A 12,065-nucleotide genomic window follows, 5' to 3' on the forward strand; every position below is an offset into this window, starting at 1 on the left:
CTTTCTCTGGCCCCCCACCCCAGCTTGCACCCTCTCTCCCTCGAAAGAAAGAAAGAAAGAAAGAAAGAAAGAAAGAAAGAAAGAAAAGAAAGAAAGAAAGAAAGAAAGAAAAGAAAGAATAAAAGGGAAGATTTTCATATTTCTAGTCTTTTTTCTTTTTTCTTTTTTAAAAGTTTTTGTTCGAGAGAGAGAGAGAGAGGCAGAGACACAGGCAGAAGGAGAAGCAGGCTTCCTGCAAGGAACCTGACGTGGGATCCGGGATCTCAGGATCACGCCCTGAGCCAAAGGCAGACCCCCAACCGCTGAGCCACCCAGCCGTCCCTCTAATCTTTTTCTATTCCAGTTTCAATAGTCCAAGTGTATTGAAACCCCATGTTTCATAAAGCTTCAAAGAAATTGTTTTGATATTGTAGCTATTATAGCTTATAGCTATATGTTTAAAATCCTAGTAGCATTTTTACCTGTCCTGTTAAAACTTTAATAGAGAATTTCAGAATTTAGAGAAACTTATTGAGATCAATTAAAATGAAATAAAAACATTGTTACTGAATCATTAACTTTAGAAGTTATCTAGTGTGTTGCTTATGTCTCAGGAAGAAACAGATCTAGATATTTTAATTTTGGTCGGTGATGTGTGAATGTGTGTGTGTGTGTGTGTTAGGAAAGCTCCAAGACTACCCAATTATGATGATTTACTAGGAGTACTAAAAGGACACAGCATATAGTCATACTCATGGCTATGATTTATAATAGTGAAAGGATACAAACCAAAATCAGCAAAGGGAAAAGGCAAATGGGATGAAGTTCAGGGGAAACCAGGTACAAGCTTTCAGATCCCTCTCTCAATTGAGTCACTCTGGAAGTGCTTAATTCCTCTAGCAATATGTTGTGACAACACATGTGAAATGTTGCTAACTAGGGAAGCTCGTTAGAGTTTTTACTAGAAGTTGATGACAGGCACCCTCTGCCTAGCATGTGCCAAAATTCCAGACTCAGCAGCAAAGAAGGTAGTCAGCATAACTAGGTTGTTACTACAAACAGTTTAGGTGTAGTGAACTGTACTTAATCAGTTAGGGAGAGTGGGAACTCTCCTGAAATCCAAGTTCCTAGGCACCAGTGAGCCAAGGGCCAACCTTGTAATTAGGCCTTTTAAGATCAGTAGTTAGGCCTGCTATGTTACCTCTTTTTGAGTATGTGTATGTAACACTTAGCATGTAGTGTGCTTTTATTAAATGTTAGCTGTTTTTATTTATTATAGGAATTCTTCATTGATTACTACTACTTCTATTAATTGTGATCTTCTGCATTCCTAGGAGGTAGGTTGGCCAGTATTTTGATCTTCATTTGATAGATGAGACCTAGGCAAAGAGAAGCAATGACATTTCTAAATACTTAATTGACAGAGCAAGTATCAGAATCTAATATATTCTTTTTGCAAGTTCATAGGAAAAAGATTTTTCTTTTGCCTTGTTGACATTTCTAGAGGGCATTAGTAAAATATAAAATAGGATTAAATATTTAAGTTAATGTCATGTTGGAACAAATTCACATTTTATATTTAGCTATGTAATTTTTGAACTTTGGGGCACAATGTCATTTAATGTAGCACAGTTCTGTTGGGGCAAAAAGTGATCTTGACTCTTTAGCATTTTGTATTCTTAATGAATTAAATATCGTTAATCTTAACCTAAGATTAAGCTAATCTATATCAGTACTGATTTTGGTGAATGTGAATTGGTATTTTATCTCTACCCTACCCATTACCTTTTACTCTCAAATAAATTAAGGCATAGTAAGATTTCAGTCACTATGCTGAGTTCCACTTGGCCTTATATATGAACTTTGAGATTTCTTAATGGGTATCCCAAAGTGAATTTAACTTTTCATGTAACATACCTATCAAAGCAATTGGATCATTATCGTTATTTCTTGTAAGTTGTACTTGCAAGTAAATCGGACCAAAACCACAATTATTCTCTCCCAACACCAGAGACAATTTTATAGTTGTTAGATTCTCTTGTATGCCACTCTACTGGCTGAAATAGTTTATAGTATATTTACTCTCATTACACTCATTTGATACTCATAATGCTAGGTGGTATTCTAATTTTACAGAAGAGGAAGTTGAGCGTGACTTATCCAAGATTTTGGAAACTTCTGAGTTGGAGATCAGGCTTTTAACTTTGTATTATTTATACAATATAATGAAGATGGTAAGCTCTTTGGATATTTTTGTTCTAAATGGTAGCAAGAACCATTTTAGAGAAAGCAAATTATCCCATGGTAAGTAAAAATTTTCATAGGGACATCTGAGTGTCTCAGTTGGTTAAGTGTCTGACTCTTGGTTTTGTCTTAGGTCATGATCTCATGGGCTGTTAGATTTAGCGCCAATTTGAGCTCCTCACTTAGTGGGGGAGTCTGCTTGAAGATCCTCTCCTTCTGCCCCTTCACCCCCCTACCCCCACGTGTGTGGACGCATGCACAGTGTCTCTCAAATAAATCTTTAAAAAACCTTTTTTTCGTAATTTCCCCAGGCCATCACTAAAATATTTTTAGTCCCTTACGTTAGTAAATTTATAAGCCTGAATAAGATTATGCTCCTTATGTTGCTCCTCAAATGAAAATAAAGATTCAGAATTTTTAGTTTTTATTTTTTAAAAATATTTTATTTATTTATTCATGAGAGAGAGAGGGAGAGAGAGAGGCAGAGACACAGGCAGAGGGAGAAGCAGGCTCCATGCAGGGAGCCCGACGTGGGACTGGATCCTGGGACACCAGGATCACACCCTGGGCCGAAGGTGGCGCTAAACCACTGAGCCACCCTGGCTGGCCAAGATTTAGAATTTTTTAAAGAATCTTAAACTTTGTATCAGAAGAAACCATGATATTTGCTATTATATCTTGTCCTGAGGAAGATCTTTCCGAATATATAAAATATTGAAGCCATAAAAAAGGGAGTTTGATTAATATAACTGCATAAAAATAATCACTGTGAGGAAAGTCAAGACAAATGATAAACTAGGAAAAGTATTGCTAGTCATGGAACATACGGCTAATTTTCCTTATAGAGAGCTTTAACAAATCAAGAAGAAAAAGTTTATATAAGGAGTAAAGGAAATGCGCAGACCTTTCATATCAAAGTAAATGCAAATTACTCAGACATGAAAAGTACTTGATGTCACTTATAAAATATGTATGTAAGATACAGAATTTCACCTGTTAGATTGGCAAAACTAAAAAGTTTCGACATTCCTTGTGTTGGAAAAGCTAACAAGGAGATGGTACTGTCTTGCGTTGCTGGTTAGGACTTAAGTCAGTAGAGGCTACAGGAAGGAAGGACAGCTTTTTATTGTCTGTCAGAATTACAAAAGCACGTATGCACATACTGTTTGACACACTAATTCTGATTCCAGCAATTCAATCTATGAATGCAAGGTTCATAGATTGAATTGTATATAGATACATGCAAGATCATTCGTGACAGCATTGTTTGAATAGTGTTTGGAGATTTAAACTCCCCTTGATACCTGCATTTTGGTCCTCCTCTTTATTACTTTGTCTTCTCTTTTTGTTCTTGGAGGTTGTTTTGTGGCCATTTCACAGTTCTGTCTAAAGGATGGAATCAGCCAGGGTTTTTCATTTTAATCAGCAGAAATCTACTCTGACAGATTTAAGCAGAAAAAGAATTTACTGAGAAAGAATATTGGGTAATCCAGAATAATCAGCCAGGTAGCCAGAAAACTTGGCTTGGAAAACAACAGCTAGGATCCAAGAGCAAAGCCTGTATAATACGGATTCTTTGAAAGTTCTTCGTGACCCACTGTAGTTTTAATTGTTCCTTGTTTATTTTAAGGAGTAAATATTCTATTTATTGGGTTCATACATATGTATAAGTGTATTAGTATAAAATTTGTTAGTCTTCTTTTTCAGTGTTTCTACCTTTTTACTACCTTTTGGTCTGCGTGGTCTGTTTTCAACTGTGGTGTCGAGATTTCTTTCATTGTTTTGGAATTCTTCATATCTCCTTATAATCTTATTAGTTTTTGCTGTGGTGTATGTTCATACAAGTTCATGATTATTATATCTTCTTGCTTGGGTTGCCTTTTTAATTATTATGTAATTTCCCTCTTTCTTTCTTTTTTTAAATTTTTTATTTATTTATGATAGTCACAGAGAGAGAGAGAGAGAGAGAGAGAGAGAGGCAGAGACACAGGCAGAGGGAGAAGCAGGCTCCATGCATCGGGAGCCCAACGTGGGATTCGATCCCGGGTCTCCAGGATCGCGCCCTGGGCCAAAGGCAGGCGCCAAACCGCTGCGCCACCCAGGGATCCCCCTCTTTATTTCTATTAATGCTTTTCTCTTGGTTTTGCCATGTACAGTTTTATGGCCTTGGGCAAGTCATTATCGTCTCATTTTCTTATTGTAAAATGGGTATAATACCTATCTTATAAAGTTTCTGTGAAGATTCACTGAAAAAATATATATGAAGTATTTTACATGTAATAAGTTCTCCATAAATGGACTGAAATTACTTTTTTGCCTTGAGGGTTTTCTTGTTCCTCTCTCTATTTCCTTCTCTATTAAAGCGTCAGATTTTAAATACTGTTTGCCTATAACTAGAAATGTGCTTAAGGGACATGATTAAAATACTCATTAGGACTTTTTTTTTTAGTATATGTGCTGCCGAAGCGAGCACAGGACTTTTTTTTTTATAAGTGAATGAAGGTGGTGGAACGTTTGCCTCCCACAGCGAGTCTAACAATTCTCTAGTACTTGTAGACTTAGTAAGTCTTAAAATTAATGCTGTATTTTGATCACTACATGTACATAGAGGTATATAGAAGTGTCATGTACTTTTAAGGAAGCAGAAGTCTGTACTTTACTCCTCCTTGTTGATAGCCTTTAGAACTTATCTTTTATTCTTGTTCTTAATTTAGATTTTTATCATCTATTTATATTGCCAACATGTGTTATGTGCTTCTGTGGCCCTGGATATCTCAGATTTAAAAATATATAGAGATAAGGGGGAAAAACAATGTCAGCTGGGTAAACCGCATAGAAAGTCTAAAATATATGGTATGTATCAATTGTAACTTGATAGTCAAGGGTTAGGAGAGCCAATGCTGGAAAAAGACAAAACTGGGATGAAGTTGTCATCCATCTTTGGAGAGTCTTGAATGAAGAGTTTTGACTTTGTTCCTGTAGGCCAGTAAAAACCACGAGGCTTTTAAGGATAAAAAATCAGGTTGCATACTGAAAATACTGACAGGTTGTATGCAGGGAAAATACTCTGCTGGCAATGTTGAAAAAGAAATAGAAAAATACAGCATTATGAGTAAAACTTCAGCTCATTTAAAATGCTACTTGGTAACACTGAACTAAGAACTTTAAATGTAGTTTTTTCTTAAGGTCCCTTAACATATTACTTTATCAGTGAGGCTTTTCCAGACCATTCTTTATAAGATAATTTTTTTCTTTCATCCTATATTTGTTTTCCTCCATAACACTTAGTACTACCAGTTGTATTTTATGCACACACTTGTTTATTGTCTGTAAGATTGTAAACTCCATGAAAGCAAGGGCTTTCTTTGTTCAGTGCTTCTCAGTGCTTAGAACTGTACCTCATTTATACCCTTTAATAAATATTTATTATGAATTTTCAAATTAAGATGACCACAGTTTTTTATGTAGTTTATAATGTGGGGACAGCAGTAGGACAAGGTTTTGGGTTCTTTCCTAGAAACTCCTGTTAAAAAAAGTGTTTTGTTTTCCCTTTCTTCCAGAGTTTATATTCAGAGCACCAATCAAATTAAGCAAGCCTGGGGAACTTCGTGAAGAATATGAAAGCCTGAGAAAGGTACAGTATATACATTATCACACACTCATTTTTTTTTTAAAGTAAATTGAAAGGATGACATTAAAGAATACTTAATGGGAGCTTTTAAAATTTACGATGCATTGCCTTTCTCCATACTACCTTATAGTATAGCTATAACGGAAGCAGAATAAACCTTAACTAAGAACCCCTTTTTAGCTGTCCTTTCAAAGATGAAACTGTAGTTCACCTGGCCTGTCTCATACCTGCCACAATACTAGCCACCAAGAGACGTATCCTTGGCATATATTTATTTATTTAAATTTATTTTAGAAAGAGAGAACACAGTGCATATGCACACGCTAGTGTGGGGAGGGGCAGAGGGAGAAAATCTCAAGCACACTGCCTGCTGAGCCTGGAGCCTGGCACAAGGGGGTAAGAGGGGCAGGGCTCTAGTCCCAAGACCCATGAGATCTTAACCTGACCTGAGCCGAAACTGAAAAGTCGGACCCTTAACCCACTGAACTACCTAAGTGCCCCTATTCTTGGCATTTAAGTGTTGGCTAAAAGGCAACATTTAAGCTCTCATAATAATAGCTTGTATTATTTTTCCTTATCTTGCAAGTTTCCTCTAATTACATGTAACTGGTATTCTCTTTTGTTGCTTTTACTCTGTTATGTAGTGCAGAAGAACTGTAACTTAGGACAGTAAAGGAGTAGTAAGTAACTTCCTAGGTAGAGAATGTTTACTACTGGGAAAGATTTTAGCTATGTCCACATCATCTTATTTTCAATGTTTTCAAGCTAATTGCGAATCATTTAGAGAATTAACATGTCAAAAAGGCTGATAATAAGTATAAGATTTGTATCATCCTTCTCCAGCCCTTTCCCTTCACCACCATATCTTATCCACCTTTGTAAATTATTCGATGCATGGATATTTAATATTTTATAAAGGCACATAATCCACTAATTTGAATCGGACGTTATAAAACAAGCAATACAATAACATTATTGCGACACTTTATACTGAATGAACAAATCAGTGTTTAAAAAGGTCATGTTGGGATCCCTGGGTGGCGCAGCGGTTTGGTGCCTGCCTTTGGCCCAGGGCGTGATCCTGGAGACCCGGGATCGAATCCCACATCGGGCTCCCGGTGCATGGAGCCTGCTTCTCCTTCTGCCTGTGTCTCTGCCTCTCTGTCTCTCTCTGTGTGACTATCATGAATAAATAAATAAAATCTTAAAAAAAAAAAAAGGTCATGTTAAAGAGAAAATAGAAACTTTGTTTAATTACTATACATTCTTTGACTTTCTCTTTTGTTTTTATTTTTTTTAAATATTTATTTATTCATGAGAGTGTGTACACAGAGAAAGAGAGGCAGGGACACAAGCAGGCTCCTCACAGGGAGCCTGATGTGGGACTTGATACCCTTCTCCAGGGTCACACCCTGGGCTGAAGGCAGCACTAAACTGCCACCCGGGGCTGCCCCGACTTTCTCTTTTAAATGAGAGTGTCAGATGTTGACTTGGGTCCTCATACTCCTTTTGTATTCTATTGTGAGGGTTGTTTGGTTTTTAAATCACTTATAAAAGTTTTTTCTACATAGGAAGAAATTCATTTTAGGGACCACATCAAAAAACCACAGATTCCAAAAAAAAAAAAAAAAAAAAAACACAGATTCCTCTTGAATAAAATTCTAGAATCTGCAGATATTAATTCTGATAAACCTTTTTACAAACTTGGAGAATATGGAAAATTTAAAGCTATCAGCTTGAAGATAAAGTAAGGAATTGGAGGTAGAAAAAGGGAGGTAAAACAATGCATTGTAAGAGTAGAAGTTTTTATAAGCTTTGGGAGAGAGAAAGAAACCTTGGGGAACTGTACTTTTATTCCTTTTAGGAGGAAGGGATAGAAAAGTGGTTTTAAAAGGGACCAATAGCAGGGCAGCCCAGGTGGCTCAGCAGTTTAGCGCCACCTTCAGCCCAGAGCCTGATCCTGGAGACCCGGGATCGAGTCCCACATCTCTCTCTCTCCCTCTCTCTCTCTCTCTCTCTGTGTGTCTCTCATGAGTAAATGAAATCTTAAAAATAATAATAATAATATAAAAGGGACCAATGGCAGAATGATGTTAAGCGAAGCTAGGACAGTCTCACCTTATATAAACTGGATTGGGTTTGAAAAACATTCATTTGTGTCATTTGAGTTAAATAAGTGACATGTATGGCTCCCTCCTCCCAACTCCCAAGTACCCAAGTTGCTGGCATCCATTGTACACCTGGAAAATGGAAATTCATGTCATAAAATCAAAAGGCACTAATATGACATATCTATACAGTAGAATAATATTAAACAATAAAATAGAATGAACTACTGGTACATGCCACCACTTGGATGAACCTCAAAAAGATGCTAAGTGAAAAGAATGAGGTACAAGGGACCACACATTGTATAATTCCATTTATAGGGGATGTCCAGGGATCCCTGGGTGGCGCAGTGGTTTGGCGCCTGCCTTTGGCCCAGGGCGCGATCCTGGAGACCCGGGATCGAATCCCACGTCAGGCTCCCGGTGCATGGAGCCTGCTTCTCCCTCTGCCTGTGTCTCTGCCTCTCTCTCTCTCTCTTTCTGTGACTATCATGCATAAATAAATAAAATCTTTAAAAAAAAAAAAAATATAGGGGATGTCCAGAATAGACAAATGTGATGGAGACAGACTGGAGATTAATGGTTGGTTGAAGTAGGGGGTGGAAATGGGGGTTAATAATAAATGGGCATGAGTGATTTAATTGCAGTAGTGAAGATTTTTAAAACTCATTTATGGTGTATTCCACAGCTTGGTAAATTTACTAAAAGTCCCTGAATCATACACTTGAGGTGAATGAATTATATAACATGTAAAATATGCCTCGATAAAGTTGTAAAGAAAAATTAAAAGACACTAGACACTTGGATGGAGAACTTGATAGAGAAAAAGGTGTCTCTTAGAGTACATATATTCTAAAACAAAACAAAGTAAATATATAATTATTTGCTGAATATCTAGGGAAGGAATATCCTTAGAAGTTTCTACTCAGCAGGGGATGGTAAGTGGAAATTAGTTTTATACAACTTACCATTACTATTTTGATGCATAACATGCTACTAATACACTTTTTGTTTGGTATATTTTATTTTGTTTAAGTGACAGAAAAACTTTTATGAGGGCTACAAAAATTTAATAAGAAATTTTATTCTTCTAATTATAGTACTTTTCAAAGATATTTACTTAGTAGTCATAGATCTTCTTACCTATGGCTAGTGTTATGAATTTCTAAATTTTATGATTCTATGTGTGGATTTATATTTCTGAATATGTTTAAAGGTTTCTTCTTGCCACATGCCATAGGTAATTTTGTTTTCTTGATAAAAACAATGTATGAATATGCAGAACAAAATGTAAAAGTCCCTCTTTTCCTTATTTCTCATGCTCTTTACCATAGTTAACTAGTTTCAGCAATTTAGTGTATATTAGGTCCTTTATATACCTATACACGCATGTGTGTACGCACACACACACACGTGCATGCTTTAGTCTTTTCAGTATAAATGAGATCACAATGTATATTCATTTATTCATCAGATATTTTTTGTGTCCTTACTGTGTGCCAGGCATTGGGGATATGGTGCTGAAGAAGACACCTAAGTTCCTTGCCCAGGGAGATTCCATTCTAGTGCAGAATACATTAAATAAGCAAACAGATACGTAATATATATTAATAAAGTAGGATCAGAAGAGTTACAGGGTAATGGAGAGGGAACTTGAGGAGACACAAAAAGACTGTTTTAGATAGAGTAATCAAGAAGGTCTCTCAGAGAAGATAACGTTTGAGTTGCTACCTGGAAGAAGTGAAGTAGCAAGCCAAATGAAGGTATGAGGAAAGAGTTTTCCAGGCAGAGGAGCAAAATGCAAAGATCCTGAGACAGAAACAAGTTTGGCTTGTTCAAGAACAGTGTGGCTGGAGCTGGTGTGTGCAAGTGGTGGGTAGAAGGATGGTATGGGGATTTGGTAGGACATGAGCTGGGAGAAATAGAAGGGCAAGATCAAAGAAGGCCTAGTTGAGCTGTTAAGGAACCTAAATTTGAGTGTGATATGAAGCCAGTAATACGATCTGACTCATACTTTTAAAAGGTCTCTGGTTGCTGTGTAGGGAGAAACAGTAATGGGCCTAGGAGTTAGGAATTGTATTTACTGTGGATAAGAGAGACCCAAAAATAACAACCCAAACAAATTATTTTTTTTTTTTACATTTTTAAATTTAAATTCAATTTGCCAACATATAGGGTAACACCCAGTGCTCATCCCATCAAGTACCCTCCTCAGTGCCCATCACCCAGTTACTCCATTCCCCCACCAAACAAATTTATTTTTCTCAAGTAACAAAAACCAGATGTAAAGCTGATACATACAGCAGCTTCATGACATCAGGAAGTCAAGTTCCTTTTGTCTTTCTATTTAGACCTCTTCAACTATGCCTATTTACTTGTACTGTGAGTTGGCTGATCCTTCTCTAGAATCATATCTAGACAGAAAGTAGAAGAAGAAAGACATGTATCAGCTGAATGGAGTTTTTTTAAAGATCTTTCCCCAAAGTCCCACCCAGTGGTTTCACGTGTGCTTCATAGTTCACTGTCATAGACTATCTCTAGCTGCCAGGGAGTCTGGGAAGCAGAGTGTTTTGGCTGGTTACTAACTTCCCAAGTAAAATCTGGGTTCTCTTGGAAAGAAAGGAAAAAATGGATAATGGGTAGGTAGCTAGAAGTCTGGTGACTCATGGGACAAGAATGGAAATAAGACCAATTAGGGCACTTTGGGATTAAGCAGTGTGTTGGGTTTAAGCAGGGTTAGGTGTTGCTAGAAGTATGACAGAGTGAGTGATACAGTGGACTGGAAAAAGTATACAAAGGAGATGCCTGGGTGGCTCCGTGGTTGAGCATCTGCCTTTGGCTCAGGTCCCCGGATCCTGGAATCAAGTCCCACATCGGCTCTGTGCCCTCCCACAGAGAGCCTGATTCTCCCTCTGCCTATGTCTCTGCCCCTCTCTCTGTGTCTCTCATGAATAAATAAAATCTTAAAAAAAAAAAAAAGTATACAAGGAAGTTGTTTAGTTTTGGACCATGGTTTTAAAGGAGGTAATTTAAGGAGGGAATTGAGATGATGGACACAATGGACAGTGAAAGTGTGGTAAGGTCAGTGGATTGAGGTTTTGATGGTGATAGAATTGTAAAAGTAGGGTCACTAGCATATAAGTGAAGCTGGAAAGCTGGGAAGTGGTGGTCTAAATGTGAGAGGCTTAAAAGTGAGACTGGGGGTAGTTTAGTTACTGGATGGGAAGAGGTTTAGAGTATGATCAGGGAGTAGACAACTGAAGTAGGAAAAGACTTCTTTAGGAGGAAGTAAAGGAACTGAGAGAGTATACTAATGTTGAAATCTTCAGGAATGATCAATAACGTAGTTGGAGAGAAACGTAGGTGCTAAGTTTTTCTGTGAATAAGGGGAATTGACAAAGAGGTGACTACCGCAAAGAGGAGTTGTGGGTGTTAAGTCTGATGGTAAATACTTCAGAGAAGCTTGGATTTTTGAGGAGTAATATGATCTATTCTGTAGTTTGCTCTTTTTTTTTTTTTTTTTTTTACTAACCATATATGATGTGTGTGTGTGTGTGTGTGTGTGTGTGTGTGTTGTGGGAGGTAAGACTTTCATACAGATATTTTTTTCATCCTGATTGATATTTCATAGTATGGATGAGGCATAATTCACTTAACTATTCCATTATCATTAGTCATTTAAGTTTTTTTCTAATTTCTACCAGTTTTAAAGAGATGCTGTACTGAATACACTTGAACATATGTGAGCAAATACTTCCTTTAGGTAGATTCCTAGAAGTGAAAGTTCAAGGTCAAATGGTATGTACACTTTGTATTTTGGTGGATATTAACAAATTGCCTTTTAAAAAGACCTTTTCAACTTATTTTGTCACCAACAGTGGAAAAGAGTCCCCTTTCTTTAAATCCTTCCCAAACTTCTATCATTTCTAGTATTTTGCTAATCCGCCAGGTAAAAATAATATCTTTGTTTTTTTTTTTAAATCTTTTTTTTTTTTAAGATTTTATTCATTTATTCATGAGAGACACACACATAGAGAGGCAGAGATATAGGCAGAGGGAGAAGCAGACTCCATGCAGGAAGCCTGATGTGGGACTTGATTCCC

General features: G+C 37.0%; 1 protein-coding gene across 1 annotated transcript in view; it reads left to right on the plus strand.

Annotated features, from left to right (window-relative positions):
- RNF169 (ring finger protein 169) overlaps nt 1-12,065 on the plus strand; it is an 81,719-nt gene that overhangs the window by 26,657 nt on the left and 42,997 nt on the right. Inside the window, exon 2 of the mRNA XM_072794630.1 lies at nt 5,784-5,857. Coding sequence (XP_072650731.1) covers nt 5,784-5,857 — 74 coding nt within the window. The remainder of the gene's footprint in view (nt 1-5,783; nt 5,858-12,065) is intronic.

Source organism: Canis lupus, chromosome 23 (genome assembly GCF_048164855.1).
Source record: "Canis lupus baileyi chromosome 23, mCanLup2.hap1, whole genome shotgun sequence".
NCBI lineage: Eukaryota > Metazoa > Chordata > Mammalia > Carnivora > Canidae > Canis > Canis lupus.